We start from the raw sequence: 23,899 nt of genomic DNA, 5'->3' as shown, positions 1-23,899 counted from the left end.
AACGGCACATCCCCAGCAGGTTTCTTTTCTTCCACAATGACTGTGATGTCCTTTCCTGTCTTCTCACTGGGAATCGCCACCCGACATACACATCTGCTTGGCTAGTCAATGCCTGTGTCCCCCATAAGGGCAGATGCTTTGTCTTGTCTGCTGTTGAACTATCAGGATCTGAAATGGTGCACGGTAAGTACTAATTGCAGGGATGGGTGGATGGAGGGGCAGGGAATTTACCTCCTCTTCATCCCTGCTCTCATCCTCCCTGGGCTGTACTGCCAGCCCAGCCCTGGGAAAACCAAACCAGCCTGATCTTACCTGTGACTGTTTAATCTTCATCCCTTTATTTTCATGTATTTTGAAAGCAATCCTAATCACTTGTTTTTAAAATTTCCTTTAATAAACGTTCTTACAAGGAAGGTAGCTGCTTAAATGTCTCTGTAATTTTCTCATCATGTTTTCTTAGTTTTCTAGTCAAAATAACAGCTTTAATCACAGCAGTTCTAGATGGATTCAGAAATGAAGATTTTTCCCTCTTCTTGGTAATTGTTTATAATTATCAGTAAATCAATCTGGCATTTATGCTCTACCCGTATTATCCTTCTTGGGTTGGTGATACGGTTTGGCTGTGTCCCCACCCAAATCTCATCTTCAATTCCCACGTGCCGTGGAAGGGACCCAGCGGGAGATAATTGAATCACAGGGGCAGGTCTTTCCTGTGCTGCTCTTGTGACAGTGAGTAAGTCTCATGAGATGCAATGGTTTCATAAGGGAGAGTTTGCCGGCACAAGCTCTCTCTTTGCCTGGTGCCATCCATGTAAGATGTGACTTGCTCCTCCTTGTTTTCCACCATGATTGTGAGGCCTCCCCAGCCATGTGGAACTGTGAGTCCATTAAACCTTTCTTTCTTCTGTAAACTGCACAGTCTCCAGTATGTCTTTTTTTTTTTTTTTTTTTTTTTTTGAGACAGAGTCTCGCTTAGTCGCCCAGGCTGGAGTGCAATGGCGCGATCTCGGCTCACTGCAAGCTCCGCCTCCCGGGTTCACGCCATTCTCCTGCCTCAGCCTCCCGTCCGGTATGTCTTTATCAGCAGTTTGAAAATGGACTAATACAGTTGTACCAAGGATGGAAAAGAGAGGTCAAGTTTTCCTCTACAGCAATGAGCACCTACTATGTGCCTGGTTACTTTACATTCCCTGCATCAGCCCCCATTACGACGTTACCAGATGGAGGTTATTAGCTCTATTTTGTGGATGAGGAAATACAGGGTGTACAGGGGAGAATACATTGTATTCTCACAAAGTCACACAGCTAAGTGACAGACTGGGGACTCAAACCCAGGACTCCTTCACTCCCGTCATGTGAACTCAAGTGTGTTTTGTTTTGTTTTGTTTTGTTTGCATCCACGCATTCAAACTATAGTCCCCACTGAAGCACACATCCTGCCCTTAGTTGTCAGAATAATACATAAATATTAATAGCCCCAAACACCTGGAATGCTCCGGGTACCCCACCCCAATGCCCACAGCTTAGGCTCTCCTTTCTCAAGGAGAGGTGGTCACTCCCCCAGGGGTCTGCAGAGTCACAGCAGGCAGGCCCCTGTGCCGGCTGAGTTGTTGGGGGCTGAGCGAGGCAGCAGGAGACCAGGCCCAGCATCTGCAGGGCCGGGCAGGCTCAGCTGAGGGTCATCTCTGCCCTACCCGCTGCAACCCCCCCGAGTGGGCTCTGGGTGGAGGCTCGAAGGGCCCCTGTGTGCTCAGTGGTGAAAGGTGCTGTTTAAAGGCTGCCTCTCCATCTCAGATTAAAATCTGAAGGCTTCATGGTGACCTCGTCTCCTACCACCCACCTGGCACCAGTCACTCCCCTTAATCTGCAGTCTAGAGGCTGGGAAGGGCCATAGTCGAGACTCGGAGAACAGAAGGAAACAGCCAGACCCTTGCTTTCTGTATGTCTGGGTTCCAGAGGAAATGGGTTCCTCTGTCTATTCAAACGTTTCTCTGTAAGTCCTCTGCTGGCAAAGGCCCTGGTCACTCACTCCGACAGGACACACGGTCTCACCACGGCTGCAGGAGGAGGGTCACCAGCATCCTATCTGTCCACAAGCCCTGGAAGGAAGAGTCCTGGGGGTGGGGACAGGCAGGAGCCGGCTGGGACTGTGCACCTGTTGTGTGACAATGGGTTGTTGCCATCTGTATGCACTGGAAGCATGTGACACCCTTGCTCTGGGGGGGGCAGGTCTTCCAAATGTAAAGAGGGCCACGTGGCAAACCAATTTCTCAATAGTACTCTTTGGAGTTGCTTGAGAGCAGAGGCCCTCTCCCTGTCATTGCCTGCCCCACCCCTTCCTTTTTTGTACTGATCATTTTTGCTCCTCTGAGGGCTGGCAGAGTGTCTGTACTTCATAGCTGTGCTAAGGAAATGGGGCCTCATAGAGATGGCTACCGCAGCCCAGGGCTGAGGGCTGGCACAGTGCATTTCGTGGCTGTGCTAGGGGTGTAGGGCCTCATAGAGCTGGCTACTGAAGCCCGGGTCTGCTGCTTCCTAGCTGTGCCACCTTGGACAAGTTACTCAACCTCTCTGAGCCTCAGTTTCCTCATCTGGAAATACAGTGAACAAGGGATGATGATGATAACATCTAATGATTATTGAATACTGGCCCATTGACCACAGGGCCATGGCCAGGATTGCTTTCAAAATACATGAAAATAAAGGGGTTAAGATTAAACAGTCACAGGTAAGATCAGGCTGGTTTGGTTTTCCCAGGGCTGGGCTGGGAGTACAACCCGAAGCGCTAGGAGGATGAGAGCAGGGATGAAGAGGAGGTAAATTCCCTGCCCCTCCATCCACCCATCCCTCCAATTAGTACTTACTGTGCACCATTTCAGATCCTGATAGTTCAACAGCAGATAAGACAAAACACACTTGAGTTCACATGACAGGAGTGAAACAGTCCTGGGTTTGAGTCCCCAGTCTGTCACTTAGCTGTGTCACTTTGGACAACGTATTCTTCCCTCTGCACCCTGTATTTCCTCATCCACAAAACAGAGCTAACAACCTCCACCTGGCCTGCATGTGGGCATTTCCCCAAGGAGTTCTTGCTGAGTAAGTCGGCATGAAGCAGTGGTCAAGTGCTTGGGTTCTAGAATCCTGGCTCTGCGGTTTACCAGCCATGGGACCCAGAGCAAGTCCCTTCACCTCCCTGGGTCGAAGTTTCCCCTCCTATTGAAGGGATGGTGGAGGGAGAGAATTCGAGTGACAGCTCTCTCAAAGGCTTCGTGAGAAGTAAATAGAACCTGGCATGAATCTGCTGATCACAAGGCCTGATGTGGAGTCAGGAATGACAACTCATTAAGAAATGCCTGCGGAACAATGAATCCCTCAGTGGAACATTCCGGAGAATATTCCTAGGCCACACAATTACCCACAGAAAAATGCCATCTAGACCCCCCCTAACCCCAATCACAAAATCAGCCTCTTCAGAATAAGACAGTGTAGAGGAAGAAACTTCCAAGTCTTCGCAGCTGACAGATACTTAATGTTTGAGCAGACATGCCCCATGACGCCTTCCACTCCCCAGCATCACTTCTCCTTTCCAACAGTACTGACTTCTGGTGCCTCGTGACTTCGGGGTCCACCTTCCCTGACCCTACCTGAGCATCAGGAGACAACTTTCCCATGTGGCCTGGAGGCCATTCTCAGAGTCTAAGGTCCTGAGTTGCAATCTGGGTGTGGTGAGGAACCGGCTGCCGTGGTTCTCGGCCCTTGGCTGATGTGCACACCACCCCTTCCCATCCACTGTGCTCTTAGGAATGATGCCAGTGAAGATGGTAGGATTACGGACTTCTTTACTATAACAGCCTTTCGCAACCAAATCTGCTGAAAGACCTTTGCCCCTGCAAATGTGATTCCTATGGCTTTGCAATGTGATGAGTCAACGGGGTCTAGAGTCCGGGGCCTTTGCATGTAACTAATGGCGTGACCTCTGCTAAGACCATTTCTCCCAGCAGATGGGCTCCTCGCTTAGAACAAGAGGGTGCTGGATTCCACCTTCAGCAATCCAGGATAAAGGAATACACAAGCTCTTGTAGTGTGGTAACAGGATGTTCCATCACTGGCTTCTCTTCCAAATATGAAGGTGTCCCTGTCTCATGGGCTGGGAGAAATCTCTAGAGCACCAGACACATCTTGGAAAATAAACTTGGAAAATCTCCCCCAATCAAACCCACTGCAATGCCAAAATTCATTAATTCCCGTGGTTAATATTTTCCAATACGACCGCCTTGTCGAATGCAGGCTGGAAGCGCGTCTGGAGACAGATGGCACCAGCTGCGGAGTGCTGGGGCACTGCCCACTCCATTGGGGAGGATGAACTGGGACGCGCCACAGAAGCGTGATCTCATGGCTCAGTGGGCGTGGAAGGCTGGGCCAAAGGTGTCACAAGCTTCTTACACAACGACTCGCCAGCACAGGTGGCTGTGGCTTTACTGACAGATGTACACCAGACCCCGCAGCATGAACATATGTTTGCCCACCCACTTTCTCTCCTTTCGGGGAATCGTGCCCCCTCCTTCTGGAACGATTATGTTCAGTCCATGAGCTTAGGTGGGCTGAATGCCCTGCCCCTCTGCCCCAGATTTGGCTAATCAAGGTGCTCCACTCCCCGGGCCACAGGCATGGACCCAGATGTGCTGATGACCCAAGGCTGCATCAGTCAGAATCTCTCTAGAATTTCTGCTGCAGCTCTCAGGAGCAACAGGATGAATGAGATTTTTCCTAGGACTTTTACAGGAGCTGGAGAGAACACTCATGTTTCAGGGCCTGGATCTAAACCATCCATAAGGTACGCAGCTGCCAGGATCCATCTTTCCACCAGACAGAACAGGCTTGAGTGTGAAACCAGCAGGGTCCTGGTGACAGTACTGGAGCCTCTGGATCCAGCCACTCCTGAAGCTAGCCCTGTCCCTGGACTTCATAGTTACATGAGTAGTAAGTACTCCTTTTCTGCTTCAAGCTAATTTGAAGTAAGGCTCTACAGTTTTGCTAAGCAGAGTCCCTACTGACACACACCATGTTTCTGAGACCTCTGCAGAATCAGGCATGTAGCATTTCTGAGTATCTCTGATGGGTCCACACACCTTACTGGATGCTTTTACTTCCCTTACCTATTTAACTAATACTTTGTTTAAAAAAAAAAAGAGAAAGAAAAAGAAAACAGGCAGCAATAGTCCAGGGCTTATCTGCACAGGATTGAACAGTAAAAGAGACTGGGACCCACACCAGCCTGGCCCCAAAGTCCACAGTCCCAACACTCTGCCTTCAAACAGAAATTTAAGTGTTAGACCCACACTGGGTGCGGTGGCTCACACCTGTAATCCCAGCACTTTGGGAGGCCGAGGCAGGTGGATCATTTGAGGTCAGGAGTTCGAGATCAGCCTGGTCAACATGGCGAAACCCCGGCTCTCCTAAAAAGATAAAAATTAGCTGGGCGTGGTGACGGGCCCCTGTAATCCCAGCTACTCAGGAGGCTGAGGGAGGAAAATTGCTTGAACCCGGGAGGCGGAGATTGCAGTGAGCTGAGATTGTGCCACTGTACTCCAGCCTGGGTGACAGAGCAAGAGACTGTCTCAAAAAAAAAAAAAAAAAAAAAGTTAGACCCAAGTTCTAACAGCAGCTCTAAAACTTCCTAGCTGTGTGATCTTGGGCAAGGTCCTCCATTTCTCCATGCCTCAATTTCCTCATCTATAAAATGGGAATAACAATGGATCCTACCCCTCTTAGAGCTTCAGATTCCATGAGACCCTGCATGGAAAAGGCTTAGCGCAGGGCCTGACAACCAGCAGAAGCCCAGGCAGTGTGGGCTGAATTGGAAATGGTGGCTCAATTTAGGGATCCGTTGGGAAAAGACAATATGGCAGGATTTGGACTAACCGGCAACTAGGAATATCTTTGCCAAACTAATTAAAAAAAAAGAAAACAGAGCGGTGCCACAAACCTGAGCCCTTCTGGACTCATGAGACAAGCCAAGTCTCTGAAGTGCATCCAGCATCCTCCTGTGTGGGCCCAGGATGTACCGCAGGCAAAAAATCAGCGGAAAACAGCTGTTGCTTCATCATGATAAACATTTATCCAGCATCGACTGGTTTCCAGGCATGTGCTACAAAGCTGGGAGAAGAGGGGAAGAGGCGAGGTTCCTGCCCTCGGCACCTTTCCATCCCAGGGGGTGGGAAATGCAGGCCAGCACCAGGCACTGGCTGCCACAGTAGGGGAAAGACAGGAGGTGACAGGAATCCAGAACCCACTCCCCACCCAGGGTAGTGGTAAACGGGTGCGGCACGGCTGCGTGAGGAGCTGGCTGAAGGAAGATGCGGTGGAGCCTGATAGAGATGTGGCCCAGGGTGGGACCTCAGGGTCGAGGTCCGGAGTGGAGAGCGATTACGCAGCCTGACAAGGGAGGCTGATGAACAACTACACGCTGGAATGGTTATGACCTGGGACTCGGATCACAGAGGTCTGGGTCTGAGATCCTGGCTCCATCACGCACTAAGTCTGGGTCCTTTGAGACGTTGATGACCCTACCTGAGCCTCCGTTTCTTTATCTGTACAGTGGGCCTGCATATGGTAACTGCCCTCACAGGGAATTCTGTGAAGATTAAAGAAGGTAATTCTGGCACTCAGAAGTGCTCCATCAGGGCTGACCATCCCCACAGTTAGCTGTACTCCCCTGCTCCTGTCATTCTCTCCCTGACGTGATACGATACATGGTTCCATAGTCCTTCTTTCCATGCACCCATATTCCATAATACTTCAGGATAGACAATGCTGAGGAAGGGGTTCCAGGTCTGGGTATGATGTAGTAAGGTCACCTCCCCCTGTGTCTCCCACCAAGTCAGCTTTCAAACCTGCAGCAGATGCACGAGGCAGCTAGTCAATGACTCAGGAAAGTGAACAGCAGCAGGCAGACTGCGGAGATGACCAGCTGTTGCTGTCCCATCAAACCTGCAGTGAGTTCACCATTTTTCCCCTCTAGCATCCTCCAGCCTAAACTGCAGACTGCTTGACCCCAAAAGTTGGGCAGGGGATGAACAGACAGGGCTCTCAGAGAAGCCCTCCATCTCTGGCTCCAGGAGTGGAAAAGGGGACTCCTATGCTCAGAAAGGATGGAGGGGATCTCGTTTTTCTTTTTTTCTTTTCGCCCCTTCTCTCATGCCTCAGCCTGCAGCGGTCCTCAAGCACCTGACACTCTCGGGGAGGGGGCAGTAAGATCAGTGGTTCCTCAAGGATGCCCAGGTCTTCATCCCTGGAGCCTGTTCGTATGTCAGCTTCTATGACAAGAGGGACTGGCTGCTGTGGTTACATTCAGCCTTTTGAGATGGGGAGATGATCCTGGACTCTTCAGGTGCACCCCGTGGAATCTCAGGGTCCCAGAGTAGTTGCTGGGAAGCAAGGAAGCGGCCATGGCATGGGCAGCTTCCAGGAAGCCGGGAAAGGGATTCTGCCCCACGGCCTCTGGAAGGCACCAGCTCCGCCGACACCTTGACTGCAGCCCAGTAAGACGGATCTTGGACTTCCGGCCTCTACAGTGGCTGGAGAATAAATCTGTGCAATTTTTAGCCACGAAGTTTGTGCTAATTTGTTATGGCAACAATAGGAAATTAACACAGGGGAAAACTTTCCTCTTTAATCAGAAGAGCTGTGGTCCCAAGAGAGTAGGGCCAACCCACAATGCCTATCTTTTGTCCTGTCCTCCTCCACTCGACCTTGGGTGGGGGGCGGTGGAGGGTTGGGAAGCGCTTAGCCATGGGAAGTAGGTTAACCTTGACCCAATCCTTGCACCTTAGACAAAAGTCCGCTCAAAATGAATCACAGATCTAAATGTAAAGCTATAAAACTTTTAAAGGAAAACCTAGGAGAAAATCTTTATGACCTGGGTTTAGGCTACCAGTTGATAGACATGACACCAAAAGTATGATCTCGGACACACACACAAAAAAATGAATTTCATCAAAATTAAAAAGTTGTCTCATGCAAAAGACACCGTTAAGACTGAAAACTGAAAAGACAAGCTGAAGACTAGAAGGAAATATGTACACGTCACGTGTTCGACAAAGGTCTTGTATCCAACATATACAAAGAACTTCCAAAACTCAACCTTTGTAAAACCACAAACAGCCCAGTTTCTAAGAATAGGCAAAATACTTGAACACACACTTACTTCCCCAAAGAGGATGTGTGAAAGAAAAATATGCACGTGAAAAGATGCTCAACATCATCAGTCATTAGTGAAATGCGAATTAAGACCACGATGAGATATTCTGCATCCTTGTGAACAGCCACAGTAAAGAGTCATGACAGTATCAAATGCTGCCCAGGGTGCATAGGAACTGGGCCTCTCGTACACTATGGGAATGCACAGTTTTTTACATTTAGCATAGGACCCAGTCATTCACTGTTAGGTATTTGCAGTAGAGAAATGAAAACTTTTGTTCACACAAAAAGCTGCACTTGAATGTTTCCACCAGCTCTATTCAAAATTGCCAACAACTGGAGACAACGCAAGTATCCTTTATGAACAGATGAAAAACCATGGTATATCCATTTAACCAAACACCGCTCAGTAATAAAAACAAACTGCTGACTCACCCAACAACTTGACAATTCTCAGACATGCTAAGTGAAAGACGCCAGCCTCAAGAGGTTGCTTACCGTGTGATTCCATGTATATGACATTCCTGAAAGGACAAAACTAGAGGGGTAGGGACAAGGGCTTAGGGTTGGGGGAGGGTGCGGCTAGAAAGGAAATGAGGGAAAAGCATGAAGAAGCTTTTTGGGGCGATGGAACTGGTCTATGTCTTGATGGTGATGGTGGTTACTCAAATCTATACATGTGTTTAAATTCACAGACCTGAACAAGAACAACAAAAGTCAATTGCACTGTATGTTAATTTAAATTTTTTTTTGTGAAAGTCAAGGCAAGCAGGGCTCTGATCAATCTATTAAACTTCGCTCTATCCCAGAATACACAGAGTGATGTCTTTCTGGGCCCCATTGTGGATTCATGGATGGTTTGGGCTCGATTTACTAGTCTGTGTTCCATCTTCTCCCTCCTTACAATATCACTTGCCTTAGCATTTCACAGCAGTGCCACACACCCAGAGACACCCTTTCTCCTGCCTAGAATAGGTCATTAATCTGTGCGAGTGCACAAATGGCTCCATCATCTACCCTTCTCTGTGCCCCTCCTTTGCCACGAGGCTTTGCAGTGCCCTCCCACTCTGACTCTGGTTTCTACCTTGTGACCCCCCTTGGCAATGGGACATCAGCCGATGTGACATGCTCAGAGCTTGGATGGTACCTGTATGGGTGGGCTTGCCCTGTCTGTGCTCCCTGCTGTACGTACCCAGGCTGGCCTGCTTGTCCTGGGAGGAGGATGAAAGATCTGTGGATCTTTCTGTTTCACAGCCCAGTTTTTCCATTCTTCCTAGTCAAGGCCATCCTGCATCCACAGCCACCTACTGATTCCCAGACACAGAAGCCAGCTCAGCCAAGACCAGCTAAGCCTCCTAGCCCATCACCTGATGCATAAGCAATATGTTATTATCACATACCAACTTGAAAGTATCATAGATGTTTGTTACACAGCATCAACATGGCAGGAGATAACTGATAACCAAATCAAGTAACCATTTTCAGTTATCACTCCCAGACATCATTTTAAAAGTGCAAGGGGAGGCCGGGCGCAGTGGCTCATGCCTGTAATCCCAGCACTTTGGTAGGTCAAGGCAGGAGGATCACCTGAGGTCAGGAGTTCGGGACCAGCCTAGCCAATATGGTGAAACCCTGTGTCTACTAAAAATACAAAAATTAGCCAGGTGTGGTGGTGCAAGCCTGTAATCCCAGCTACTGGGGAGGCTGAAGCAGGAGAATTGCTTGAACCCGGGAGGCGGCGGTTGCAGTGAGCAAAGATCGCGCCACTGCCCTCCAGCCTGGGCAACAGACTGAGACTCCGTCTCAAAAATAAATAAATAAAACTAAAAAGTGCAAGGGGAAATGCAGAAAGCTATGAGTTTGCTTGACCTACTGAGAAGAAACCTCTCACCAAGATCAATTATACTTCAGCAGGACAGGACGATTTTGGTCTATAAATGGCAGACAATTTCCTTTTTCTTTTCTTTTCTTTTCTTTTTTTTTTTTTGAAATGGAGTTTTGCTGCATTGCCCAGGCTGGAGGGCAGTGGCGTGATCTCGGCTCACTGCAACCTCCGCCTCCCAGGTTCCAGCGATTCTCCTGTCTTAGCCTCCCAAGTATCTGGGACTACAGGCACGTGCCACCACACCTGTCTAATTTTTTTTTTTTCTATTTTTAGTAGAGATAGGGTTTCACCGTGTTAGCCAGGATGGTCTCAGTCCTGACCTCGTGATCCGCCCACCTCGGCCTCCCAAAGTGCTGGGATTACAGGCATGAGCCACCACGCCTGGCCACACAATTTTTGTATGCTGTGGACACACCTCTCTGATATAGGAGATATTTTATTACTTTTTTGTTTGTTTGCTTAAACAAACCCCACATAGGATGGAGGTCATTGTGCCAAAAATACCTAATCTGCTTCCCTTTTGCCAAAGTGAAGTTTCAGATGCTCCAACGTTTAAAAATAAAAGACATGAAGTAGGGCAAGCAATTGTAATAATGTCTAAGCTGCCAACTCAAATCATTTTGGGACTGAAGTGAGAGTTTGAACAAAGAAGTAAAACCACAGTCAAAATTGCTTCCCTTTGAGAAACTCCAAGTAGGTAATATTTCCTTTAAATCCTCTCAACGAGCCTGTGAGATCTCTGCCACTATCCCCATTTTATAGAGGGGGATGCTGAGGCAGAGGTCAGGTTCACAAGGCTGCTATGTAGTTGAGCTGGAATTGGAGCCCAGGTCTGTTTGGCTCAAAGTCTTGCTCTTTCTGTCATGTACCAAGCTGCTGCTGAACTCCTGTAAGAAATTACCAACAGCGCTTTGACTTAGCCACTATACTGAAATCTGACCACGTACCACGCTAACCAGTTTACTGAGGTGAAAAGAAGGTCCATTATTTTAGGTGTGCCCGGCACCTTGCAGTCTGGTCTTTGGGCTCAGCAATTTAGGGCCTGGCCAGAGGGATGGCATCTTTATGCTAACAAGATCCCAGAGTCCCAGCCTCCGAGATCGACTTGACCAACACCTGGGAGGAAAGGGAGTGACCGTGGGTGGAGATACATGGATACATCTACATTGTCTCCTAAATATGCTCAGTGAATGCGCCTGCTGTGTGCTCCCCCGGCCCCCAGGCCCTGATCAACTCTTTTTTTTTTTGAGATGGAGTCTCACTCTGTCGCCCAGGCTGGAGTGCCGTGGTGCGATCTTGGCTCACTGCAACCTCCACCTCCCAGGCTCAAGCGATTCTCTTATGTCAGCCTCCTGAGTAGCTGGGATTACAGGTGTGCGCCACCATGCCCGGCTAATTTTTGTAGTTTTAGTAGAGATGGGGTTTTATCATGTTGGCCAGGCTGGTCTGAAACTCCTGGCCACCTGATCTGCCTGCCTTGGCCTCCCAAAGTGCTGGGATTACAGGCGTGAGACACCGTGCCCAGCCCCCTGACACCTCTTAATACCAGCTCTGCCCTGGATCTAAGGAACCCAGAAATTAGCTGTGTACACTCCTGCTAGCAACGAAAGCGACCCCTGCTGCAGCCACAGCTAAACTAGTTAGTGTGTACTCTGTGCTAGGTATGAGTTCTTCAACTTTCCGGGATAGGGGCTATAATTAGTCCCATTTTACAGAGGGAAAAATAGAAGCATGAAGTCCCTAAAGGTTCTAATCCAAGATCACTGATACAGTAAATGGCATGGCCTCGCATCAAACCCAAGCCTGCACAACGGCCGCCCTCCTTCTCACTGATAAGGCCATGCTGCTTGTACCTTTGATGTGAAAGTAATAAACAAGCCTCGTCCCCAACCTGGACAGTACGGCTTGTTTCCTGTTGCATTAGTAATTTCTCAACCTGCCTTCCCAGAACAAGCGAGTGAAAAAAACATCCTCAACTCTGTCACAGCAAGTTCTCATGTATAAAAAAGAAAAATAAACACACGAAATCCTGTTCTTACTCAGCAAGCCGTAACCTGCTTTATCTTCTGAGTGACGCCTGCTAAGCCAGCAGATTGTGCGCTCACAGGCGAGTGCCAGGGCCAAAGCTGAGCTTTGTTCACCCTTCTCTCTGGTCCAGGCAAAACATCCTGGGTGTGTGACATGAATGAAGACAAGGGGCTTGGCTCATGGGCAAACAGGTTAGGAACGGGATGGTTCCAAGTGGATGTCCAACAGGTATCAAAGACCCCTTTTCTCAGCTGGGATCCAAGCTCTCAGAAGTTCCTTAATCCTCCCCAGCCCCATTTTCTAGCGCTTTCTACAATTAACCTCAAAGAAGGGGAGATGGGTAGGACCTTGGACAGCACCAATAGGCCTCCCATGGCCAATCTAAGCACCAAGAGGCCACAGCGGTGGCAGGGCTTATACAGTGGCTACGGCCTCTATACTCTGAGGACCTCCAGGGGAGACACGCAGTGGTGGAAGATGAGTGTGACCAAGCCTGACTTCATTTCCTAGGGGCACAGAGGACCCACAGTTAAAATGCAGGACCTGCAAATCCCCAGCCCTGAAGATATTCAGGAGTGCTCTTTAAGTGCTTCATTTTGGTGTGACGGTGACAAAGGGTAGAGGCTTGCCGATCGTGCACACCCAGCTCACACTCCCCACGCCGCCATATCCCAGCTGTGAGACGATGGCTTGGCCCCGTCACTCTGTGAGGCTCCGTTTCCTCATCTGGAAAAAAGGGACAGTAACACCAACCTCAAAGAAAGGATGTGTGAACTTAATAAATGAAAAGCTGGCTGTGCATAGTGGCTCATGCCTGTAATCCCAGCAATTTGGGAGGCTGAGGTGGGTAAATCACTTGAGGCCAGGAGTTCGAGACCAGCCCGGCCAACACAATCAAACCCCATCTCTACTAAAAAAACAAAAAAAAAAACCCCAAAAATTAGCTGGGCATGGTGGCACATGCCTGTTATCCCAGCTACTTGGGAGGCTGAAGCACGAAAGTCGCTTGAGCCTGGGAGGCAGAGGTTGCAGTGAGCTGAGATCACACCACTGCAGTCCAGCCTGGGTGACAGAGTGAGACTGTCTCAAAAAATAAAGAAATGAAAAGCTCCTGGCCTAATACCTGGATCCTGACAGGTGCTAAACACACATTGGTTTCTCCTCCCTCTTTTTCTTGACTGTGGAGTCCCAGTGCTTTCTAGCTGGTTTTACAAGACCCAACGAGCGAGCTTCTCAGGCCAGGTCTGGGTTTCTCAACCTTGGCACTACTGACGTTCGGGTCAGATAACTCTGCTGTGCAGGGAGAAGGCTGTCCTGTGAGGTGTAGGATGCTCAGCACATCCCTCGCCTCTACCCACTACATTCTGGTGGCACTGTCCCCCATGACTGGGACAACCAAAAATGTCTGCATTCATTCCCAGCTGTCCCTGGAATTGGGGAGTAAGGCAAAATTGCCCTTAGTTAAAAACCAGAGGGGTAGAGGCATAAGAAAACCCACTGGGGTTTAGTAGGGCAGGGGGCAGTGAGTGACAGGGGAGTGGCAACCCAAGAAAAGCAGAATCAAAGGTCCTCTGACAGCCCCTCTGCAGGGAACTCCTTCAGGTGAATTTTACCCATGAACAGAATTTGGTGGAAGGCGACTATGACCAAGCCTGGCTTCATTTCCTAGGGGCACAGAGGACCCACAGTTAAAATGCAGGACCTGCAAATCTCCAGCCCTGAAGATATTCAGGAGTGCTCTTTAAGTGCACTTATTTGAATTTAACAGGTGAGAACACCAGACTTCCTTTTCAACCCTAATAACCTGTGACCGATTTCCCTAAACTGACACAACTGCTCTCCAGAGACCCACTTTTCTTGGTGAGCTGCTAAAAGCAAAACAAAAAAAAACCCAAAACAAAAACCAAACCCTCCATAATCACTGGCTGTGTTCTTTCTACAGGTAACCAAGTGCAGCCGCTGGCTACACAGAAAGGACAAGAAGCCAAAGGAGCTGCCATAGAGAAGGTGTGAGAAGCGCGGGACACCTCGCCGAAGAGCAAGACATTTGGCTGGGCACAGAGGCCCTCTTTGGGAACACGTCTTCCACATGGAGGAAGGGAGCAGGTGTGCCAGCGGTGCTTGGGCACTGAGCGGACATCTCTAGCCCGAGGATTATTCCAATGGACCCTTTTTTCATGGAGTCCAAACTCTTTTGAGGACCTCAGTCAGAACCGCAGGGGCCGCGTTGCCCCGAGGCCTGGTGTTGGAGCTGTCCTGGTCAGCACCTCGTCATCGTGATCCCCTGGGGTCAAGTGGGATCCCCTGCTGCCCTCATCCTGCACTCTTCACATGTTAAACAGCTTTATGCACCGAAGTCCCCTTTTGCCCTGGAAGGCTTTTGAGGTACAGTGGACCCCATGAGGCCCACAGATGTTTTAAGCAAACAAAGGAATTTCCAACCAACTTAAACATCAGACTTTATATCAAGATGTGCATTTCTGCCACCTCTTAAAAAGGTTAAGGACTTTTATCCAGCTAGCTGCAGTTCTATATAACAGCAATCAGCCAGGTAAGCAGTGGCCAATCCCTTTAAATGGGGTCTATGAGCTGCACTCCACACCACTCCCTGCTGACAACTTAATGGCTTAATTCACTTACATGACCCACCCAGACCTACAGGCACCTGAGTTTGCCACGACATCCCAGTCGACAGAGGTAAATTTGGGGTGCCTGTAGATACTGGAAGATCACAGAACCAAGGCCCCAATTTGGGGTGTCAGTCCAGGTAGCAGGGTGTCTCCTCCCTCCAAATAATACATCTAGTTGATAATAATGAGGCTGAGAAAGTAAGAAATGAGGACAAAAGGCTGCAATGGCTGATGGCCTGCTTTCTGATGAGACAGGTCTGTCCAGGAGCCTCATTGCGGGGGGTTGGGAGGGGGGTGCAACATTAGTGTGTCACCTCCTGTGGTGTGCAAATACGTATCAACACATCAGAAAAGGGGCCAAAGATTCCATGAGCCCAAACAGCCTCTTAGCATCTAAGCTATCCCAGGACCCACAGGGCCACAGGTACCAGCCCACAAACGGTGACCGGGGCTGACTTTCCAGGCAGCTGCTGCGGATTCTGCAAAGTGCTCCACATGAGAATAAGCTGCCCTTTGGGCAAAACAGCAGCAAAGTGTCCTCTCTGGCCTCAGATGGCCGCTGGTTCCAGAATCCAGTTTGTTCAGAGAGTCCCTGCCTGGCAAAGGTGGCCACGTTTCTAAGCAGAGCTGTTGAGTTGAACGTATCCCTCCCAGAGGTGTGATGTGGGCCGTGGCTTGCAAAGGCACCACTGTTTCCCCTTGCTGCCCTTGATAACTTGTTGGTGGCACTCTCCCATAGACGAGGGGCACAGGGATGCCACCACAGCCGCGCTGCGCCACCTGCTCCCTGGGTCCGCAGCCAACTTGGCAGCAGAGGAGGACAGCCTGCTATTTATTCTTAACACTCTGGGGCTAGATGTTGATTCTGCAGCCCTCTTATGCAGGCTTCTCTGGGAGACACTGATTCCCCTCGCTAGGCTGACCAGGCTTTCTTCGGCTTTCGCACCTCCTCCCGCCTCTGCCCCGTGGGCTCCAGTCTCCTGCCCTGTCCCTAGCTTCCGTCCGAGGCCAGTACCTCTTCCTGCCCTCTCTTTCCCTGGGCACCTGACCCCGACCTTGTAACCTCTGCAATCCCCCATATGTCAAACAATTCTATGTTTAGGGAAATCGCAGCCCAAGAGTGTTTCCAAATTCTTGAGAGAGACTGGGATTTGAGATGGTGAAGTCAGAATTCTTGCAACTTGTTAGGAATTCTCCAAATTATAAGTTATTCTTAAACTATTACTAACATCCTTCCCACTACTTACTCATTATCCTAGAAATCTAAAACTGTTCGCTTAATAATATTGAGTTTAGTAGGATTTGTAAAACACGATAGCTTAGAATGAATCTCCAAACGCTGGGAAACACAAGTGAACGCTGTTGGGTGCTGCTGGGAGAATCACGCAACATGGGCACCTCCTAGCAGGGCTCATGGCGCTACAGAGTCTGGTGTCCAGAATGCCAATTTAAGGACTTATTGTGCTTCCAAAACTTGTAACTTCTTGGAATGCCACTCACAGAAAGTATACAATTCACATAAACATATTAGTATTTATTTGCAAGAATGATTCATTGTTTGCAGTAGACAGAGCCAGGAACACACAGTTGGAACATGACGTCAGTACAAGGCAATCCTGACTAATGAGATCGTGACCATGTCTCTCCCATGTGTTCCTGTCCTGGTACCCGCAAACGCTGCCTCAGACCTGCAGCTCCGTGTGTTGATACCTCCTGCTCCTGCCTCGGCTCTGTGGCTGTGGATTCCTCCAAACTGTGACTGCTACACCTTAATTTTCAGTAGGACAATTATAACACACTTCTCCAATCTCTTGACTGGTTTTTCTTGTGATGTGAGATGGGAGAAGACTTACATTTCCGGAGGCATGCCTGGGAGGAGCTGCCTCCTGAAGCCAGCTCAGAGGCGGCCATCCTAGGAGACGTTTACTCTGCTCTCGCCTGGCTCCGGGCCTGCCTTCAGGATGCACGTAGACCAGTTTCCGACCCCAATGCTTCCTTTACGTCTCATCTGCTCCTAAGTGGGTTTCCCCTCCTTGTCCCCTTGACCTCTCTGCACCCAGATGTTCAGCCTCAAAAACTCGGCATCTGCTGCTGCTCTCCTTCCATTGCTCCAGCGGGAGGCCTAGTCACCTACTCAAGTCTCACCGTCCTCATCCCAGAGGGTGGCAATGCTCCTGCTGCCCCCTTGCCATGAGGACCATGGGGCAGATGCTGCTGCACACCTAAGACGTGGGGCCCCATGTCCCCTCTTGGTAGGGCCTTCCAAACCCACGTCCCCCTTTCCTATTGGCCATCTGGGTCAGGCCCTCCCCGCCTTCTGTCTGCAACATGATGAGGGCACCCTAGCCCATCTCCCAATCCATCCACTATACCCAGTCCTGGCGTGCTCTTTGGAAAGCACAGCCCTGAGCTCACACACCTGCAAGGGCTCCAGCCCCCAGAGACCAAGACCTCCATCCCAGGTCCCAGTGTGCCCTGACCATAGGGCCAAGTGCCCTGTTCTGCAGCTATAGGGGATGACTTGGGGTTCCCTGCCCCTTGCAGCTGTTCTGCACCCCTGGAAAGAGTGGCTTCCCCTTCGATCCAGATCAAACCCTGCATATCAAATTGGTATAAGAGGGTGGACTTTAGTGATGTCGGGAAAAGTTTAAAATGTACATACCCTCTAAGCCAGAATGGCTTCTACACATCAAGCCTGTAGCTCTACCTGCCAAAATGTGTATGCATTGAGATGTTCCAGACTACAGTCTGAGGGAGAAAAATCTGGAAACCTCTTAACTGTTCAAGTAGAGCAATGGTGAAATAAATTAGGAAACAGCCATTACAGTGGATACTCATCAGCTTTCAGAAGGACTGAGCCAGTTTTACTAAATTAAGAAAAGCGGCCAGGCACGGTGGTTCACGCCTGTAATCCCAGCACTTCGGGAGGCCAAGGCGGGTGGATCACCTGACGTCAGAAGTTTGAGACAAGCCTGGCCAACATGGAGAAACCCCGTCTCTACTAAAAATAAAAAAATTAGCTGGGCGTGGGAGCGGGTGCTTGTAATTCTAGCTACTCGGGAGGCTGAGGCAGGGGAATCGCTTGAACCTGGAAGGCGGAAATTGCAGTGAGCCGAGATTGCACCACTGCACTCTAGCCTGGGCGACAAGAGTGAAACTGTTTCAAAAAAAAAAGAAAAAAGAAAAAAAAAATAGAAAGCCAAATTTCAGAACAGTTGAGTTTCTATTTGACTTACCTAAGTATTGATGATTTCTGCAAAGTTACACGAGAGACTTGACAGTGAGTGCGAGGGCAGGTGTGCCCTCCTCATCTTCTTTCTGTGGTGTTTTAGGGTTTTTCCACACTAGAAGTTCATCACTTTCCCTAAAATATCTGCCCCCCATAATCTCTTTCCCCGAGGCTCCCTTTCTGTTGGTAGAAACAGTTACACACATACGGTGCTTACTATGTGTGATGCGCTGTTCTAAAAGCTTCTAAGAGACCACTTTCCTCCTTAGTAGAAGAGCCAAAGACTACCAGCGACTCCAACATCAACACCACACTCTCCATGTGGCTACCAGGGGTCTCAACACACCTGCCTTAGAGGGCCAGGTGGCTGATGTAAGTCAGCAGAGCAGGCCACGGGGGAAAGCAAGACGGAGTAGTTGGAACGATGCCGAACTGTGACATGCTCACCCAAGGAAAGTGAAGTGTGTGGACATTTTATTGAACACACACCTAACCAGCAGGCCCGCGGGTTTGAGATCTCTTGCACAGCATCGCCACTCCTTCCTGGCAACTGGGCAATGCTGAGGACTTTGGAGTCTGGAAGGTTCTGGTCAGTCCACAAAGCAAGAGAAGTCAAAAGTTGCTACTTCTTGTTAGCAGTGACTTGCAAAGCAGCTTAGGTTCAAGTGACCCCCGCAGTGCACAGGTCAGGGCGTGGCATCGCTGAGCTAAACGTAATCTGCTCACTGGGAGAACAAGGCAGCTCATATTTCAGCAAAACATGGATATATTTCACAATCCTAAGAGAGAATGCAGCAGCAAATGGGGGCGGGGGCAGGGGAAACCCAAACTGGGTTTTCTGCTGAAAATCCAGTTGGGAATTTCTGCTGTGACCTACATTACTCTGCCGCTTTCCAGCCCCCCAACTTTCTCTCTCCTCAAGGAGGAGCAGCAGAACATAACGTATTTCCCAAAGTTAAATTACTCTGCAGAGAACTATCTTAATAATGTGCTAAATGACAGCACAGCAAATCACTGAAGCTGTCACCGATTTGCAGTCCAGTTTCCCTGAGCGACTTCTCGGAGTCTGAGCCTCCCTCCACGAACGAACGGCACCTCACATCTCCCTGGGTATCTCCGCCATCTGCAAAGTGTCACGTCTCTCAGTAAGCACCCTTTCCCCAAATGTCAGACGACGAACACAGCACGGGGTTTCCAAAAGATGTGGGCGTTGGGAGGCTGGCACTCACTCATCTGTTCCTTGTGTTGGGGAGTAGACTCTGGTCCCCCTCTGGGCCACACTGATATACAGAGTTCAAAATAGAAAAGAAATGCCCCACTTCCCACCGGCCTACTTTCCAATTCAGAGCTGGCATTAACAAGGGAGGCAACGGGAGGCAGAGGGACTGGGAGGAAAAACTCAACCTCCCCATTCTTCAACTCAGAGTTGTGCAGATGGCAGATTACTTAGAAGTCATGATGCCTCTTATGGAACACAGTGAAATAGGGACACGTAAAATGGAATTAAAAAATGGAAGAGTGTGTGTGAAAGCAGGTCCCATCTAATACTGGACTGAAACTTTTAAGTAGTATTTGTGAGGAAAAACACAAGCAATTTCTACCCACTGGCTTTTATCTTTCCTGCCCACCTTCTGAGCTCCCAGACTGGAATGGGACGACCATTCCTGAAGCCGATCAGTGGCCCTGTTCATAGAACACACAGGGGCTCAGTGTGCAAACCAAAAGCATCATGAGTAACGTGGAGTGTCCGCAGATTCAAATGGAGGGGCCTTGGGAGCAGTGGGGAAGAGCCAGGACTGCAAACTCCAGAGCCGTCATGCCGGTAAGTGGTCCACCCAAATATATGACATAACCAGGCAAACGGCAGGGCAGGGGAGGCTGGCTCAGTGCCCGGGAGACAACAGGAGTTGGGGGTTCAGTGGACACGGGGCACCCAAGTGTGGGAGAGTGGGCGAATGGGGCTATGACCAATTCTTCTGATTTTTCAAGAGAAGCTAGGCTGGGCATGGTGGCTCACACCTGTAATTGCAGCACTTTGGGAGGCTGAGGTGGGTGGATCACCTGAGGTCAGGAGGTCAAGACCAGCCTGGCCAACATGGCAAAACCCCATCCCTACTGAAAAAAATATATACAAAAATTAGCTGAGCATGGTGGCACGTGCCTGTAATCCCAGTTACTTAGAGGCTGAGGCAGGAGAATCGCCTGAACCCAAGAGGTGGAGGTTGCAGTGAGCCAAGATTATACCACTGCACTCCAGCCTGGGCAACAGAGTGAGAACTTGTCTCAAAAAAAAAGACGCTTGACATCTGGATTTTTTTTATCTGACACCTAATTTTTTGATGTTGACAAGTACTTGAATTAAGAAAAATAAATAACAAAACAAAACCCCACTATACTGGCTAAATAAAATAAGTTGGAGAATCAGGCTCAGTCCGCAGGCTGCAGGCTTCCCACCTACATCCCAAAAACATGGGCTATGGTGCCAAACACCCTAGGATCCCATTGTGCTGGGTGGGGACCCCGGGACCAGCCAGGTCACCCCTTTGAGCCTCACTTTCCTCATCACTATGAAATAGATTTCACTGGCTCTCCAGAAGACGAGATGAGATGGGTGCTGTGAAACGCGAGGCTGGCATCCACAGGAAGATGGGGGGCCCTCTCTTTAGCGAACAATCCAGTTACGTTCAGTAACTCAAATGGACTTTCCAGATCCTAAATCAACATTTGAAAGAACCAAGGAAAAAAATCCGTCAAGATTTATAAGAATCATAAGCTTTGGGGTTTATTTCCTTAGCCAGGAGATTTTTGTTTTGTTTTTTTTAACCAGGAATCTCTCAGGCTCGGCTTTCCAGCTGAGACAGCAGCCTCGCTGCTTTCTGTGGGCAGCACATGGAGAAAGGACACGATCACGTGGAGATTCGTCAGCACGGGCAAGGCTTGGCTGTGCCTCATCCATCATTGCCCCAAAATGAAACAATCCGTACATTCCGACCTGTAATCCCATCCTCCTCAAAAAAGAAGAAGAAGAAGGGAGCAGTGTGATTTGGAACAGCGAGGAACGCCAAAGAGCTTTTATTAAAAGAGCTGTTTAATTTCAACTGGGGTCTAGACCAACATGTAGTGAAAATTCCAGCATCGACACTGTGTCTTTTGCCACAGTCTCCCACTGAAATTCTTGTTCTGTAAAGTCCATACATTGAACCTTGTGTTCTGTGAGGTTTCTCTCTCAGCGCTGACTGATGGCAACCAGCGTGGCTGAGATTCACATCACGCCGAGAGGCTCGCATTAACGTGCTGTTTTTACAATTCAGCACACGAATGTTTGGGAAACACTGGACCGGAGAGGCCTGGGCTGTGGAGCCCTGTGGGGGGTGGGGGACACTGACTTGCAGATGGGGCAGTGTCTCCTGCTCACACTGTCAACATCAGGAGCATCTTAGGAGCAACTTGCTAACTCAGTTTTCACCGGGGAATTCAGCCGATGTGCAATGACTCCGAGACACACCCCAGGCTGCCTGTAAGCGGATGCCTCTAAGAGAATGAGAACTCCTCACGTGAACTATCGCGGCCATTTCCAAATACTGAGATCAAGGCCCTGGCATCACAAATAAAAGGAGAAAAGGAAAATAAAGCGTTCTAGATACTGTCGTCTATTCAGGATAAAAAGGCACCTCTTATCAAAGGCAGCACGACACTATGATGTCTTCTCACAAAAACCCTGGAACAATGAGAAAATCTAAGCAACCATCTTGGAGACAATTTCAAAGGGCCTAGGCAGGGAAGACGGGCAGCTGCTCATGTCTATCTGGATGGTACTGCCAGGCACACCCCACAGACAGAAGCACAGCCCACAGAAGCCGGCTCCCAAAGGTGCACCCCACGGAGAGGAGCAGAAATCCACCCTCTGTTTTGAACCCAGCATCACCATCAGAACAACTGTTAAACAGCTACTGTGACAGGAAACTCTTATTGTACCCCAGCAAATCATACAGATCACACCGAGCCAGAACAGTGCTTCTCGAATGACTCCTGATCCCACAGGTCTTCTCTACGGACTTTCACGTTTCATGTTTCTATTACGATAAGATTTTAGAAATAATAGAATTACATTCTGTAGCATCTGAAGACTATAAAAACCAAGTTGGGCTTGATGATCTTGGTTCCCCTAATTCCAAGGATGTAAACGTCAGAGGTCCCAGGTTATGACAACAGAGTGGACTAATCAGTGGTAAGGCAGTGACATCAAAAGGACGGCCCGATGTTTCCTGGCAATGGGACCAGAGCAAAGGGGTGGATGAGGTCAGCATGCCTGGCATGTGGCAGGTGAAAAGAAGTCACTGCATGACATTTAGAGCCAAGATTAGCTGTCTTGAAAACAGTAGCATCCATTGGGTTAATTGACAATTTTGAAGTGTAACGATTTTTTTTTTTTTTTTTTTTGAGACGGAGTCTTGCTCTGTCGCCCAGGCTGGAGTGCAGCGGCGCAATCTCAGCTCACCGCAACCTCTGCCTCCTGGGTTCAAGCGATTGTCCTGCTTCAGCCTCCCAAGTAGCTGGGACTACAGGTGCCCGCCACCATGCCCAGCTAATTTTTGCATGCCCGGCTAATTTTTGTACTTTTAGTAGATATGGGATTTCACCATGTTGGCTAGGCTGGTCTCGAACTCCCGACCTCATTGATCCACCCACCTCGGCCTCCCAAAGTGCTGGGATTACAGGTGTGGGCCACCATGCCCAGCCTGAAACATAATGATTTTCTAAGTGCATAATATGTAAACTTTTTTTTTTTTTTTTTTTACTTTTTCAAGAGAAGGTATTTAAATAATATTAATGTTCATTTTTAAGTAATACTCATATAAAAATAATTTAAGTTAATATGGTACGAGTCTGGGAGAACTTTTCCTTGGGTTCATCACCCAAGCTTGAGAAACACTGACACAATTTGTTTCAGTTTTGGAGCACCCAGTGGGCTGTGTAGAAAATGAATCTTTCCTTGATTGAAATGTGTCAAAGTATAAAATCACAGAGCCCTGAGTTTATTTGTGAGCCTGAAGTCAACAATGCTCATTTGCAGGCCTGCTCTCTTCCTATCCTTTAGAAGCTCCAAAGCACTGAGGCCCGGCCTCCATCGCGGCACCTGGAACAGGCCCTGGAGGTCGCCTGGGTCCCGTGGCGACCAGGGCATCACGGAGAGCCACTTTCCTCCCCAATCTTTATAAAACAACCAAGAACGAAGTGCTGGCAGGGCTGGCGGCGCGTGCCTGTGGGAGCAGTACTTACACAAAGAAGGGCATCAGCTGGATGAGGGTCTCCTTCTTGGGGCTGGCGGCGAACTCGGGGACCATCTGGATGACTTTGTTCATGACGCTGCGCAGGTAATTCTGGAGCTGCTTTCTTCGTTCCTCCACAAACTTGGCATCCTGAGGAAACACAAAACATCTTCGCTCAGATATGTGTTCCTCACCTGGTCAGAAACGACCCCATAGAACAGGCGATCACCCATCAGCGCCATCCCGGCAGCCAACACTGATTGAGCAACCGCCTTGTGTGACTGGTCCCTGAGCCCTTACACGTATCATCACATGGAATAACAAGAAAGATGCCCACGATATTATTATTAAGTGGAGGAAAAGCAGGTCCAAGACCTACATCTGGTGTGTTCCTATTCAAATGGGACGGTTATTTATGGGGCACCAAAACGTGCCGAATGTGGTGCTGGGGTCAGGGGTAGGACAATGAACGCGCTGCTGTGGCCTTCGTGGAGTTCACGGGCCAGCGAGGGAGACACAAATCAATCCAGCGACCACACAAGTCAGCGGGTAATTATCAGTCACACCAAATGCCACTCCAGAGCACGGGCTTAATGTTGCCTTCAGAGGAGTTTCTCCAAACACAAATCAACCGCCACTGATTAAGAAAGAGATTTTA

The 23,899-nt window shown here is 49.2% G+C and overlaps 1 protein-coding gene across 5 annotated transcripts in view; it reads right to left on the bottom strand.

Moving 5' to 3' along the window:
- The window catches only part of LOC105467916 (sorting nexin 29), a 590,024-nt gene that overhangs the window by 28,901 nt on the left and 537,224 nt on the right, over positions 1-23,899 (bottom strand). For all 5 annotated transcript variants that reach the window (XR_011616096.1, XM_071083656.1, XM_071083660.1 and 2 more), the window contains one exon: positions 23,252-23,391. Coding sequence is in view for 4 of the 5 variants with exons in the window: in XM_071083656.1 (XP_070939757.1) it covers positions 23,252-23,391 (140 nt within the window). In the remaining variant the exon portion in view is untranslated. The remainder of the gene's footprint in view (positions 1-23,251; positions 23,392-23,899) is intronic.

This window comes from Macaca nemestrina, chromosome 18, assembly GCF_043159975.1.
Source record: "Macaca nemestrina isolate mMacNem1 chromosome 18, mMacNem.hap1, whole genome shotgun sequence".
Classification (NCBI taxonomy): Eukaryota; Metazoa; Chordata; class Mammalia; order Primates; family Cercopithecidae; genus Macaca; species Macaca nemestrina.
This window is presented reverse-complemented; position numbering and strand designations above follow the sequence as displayed.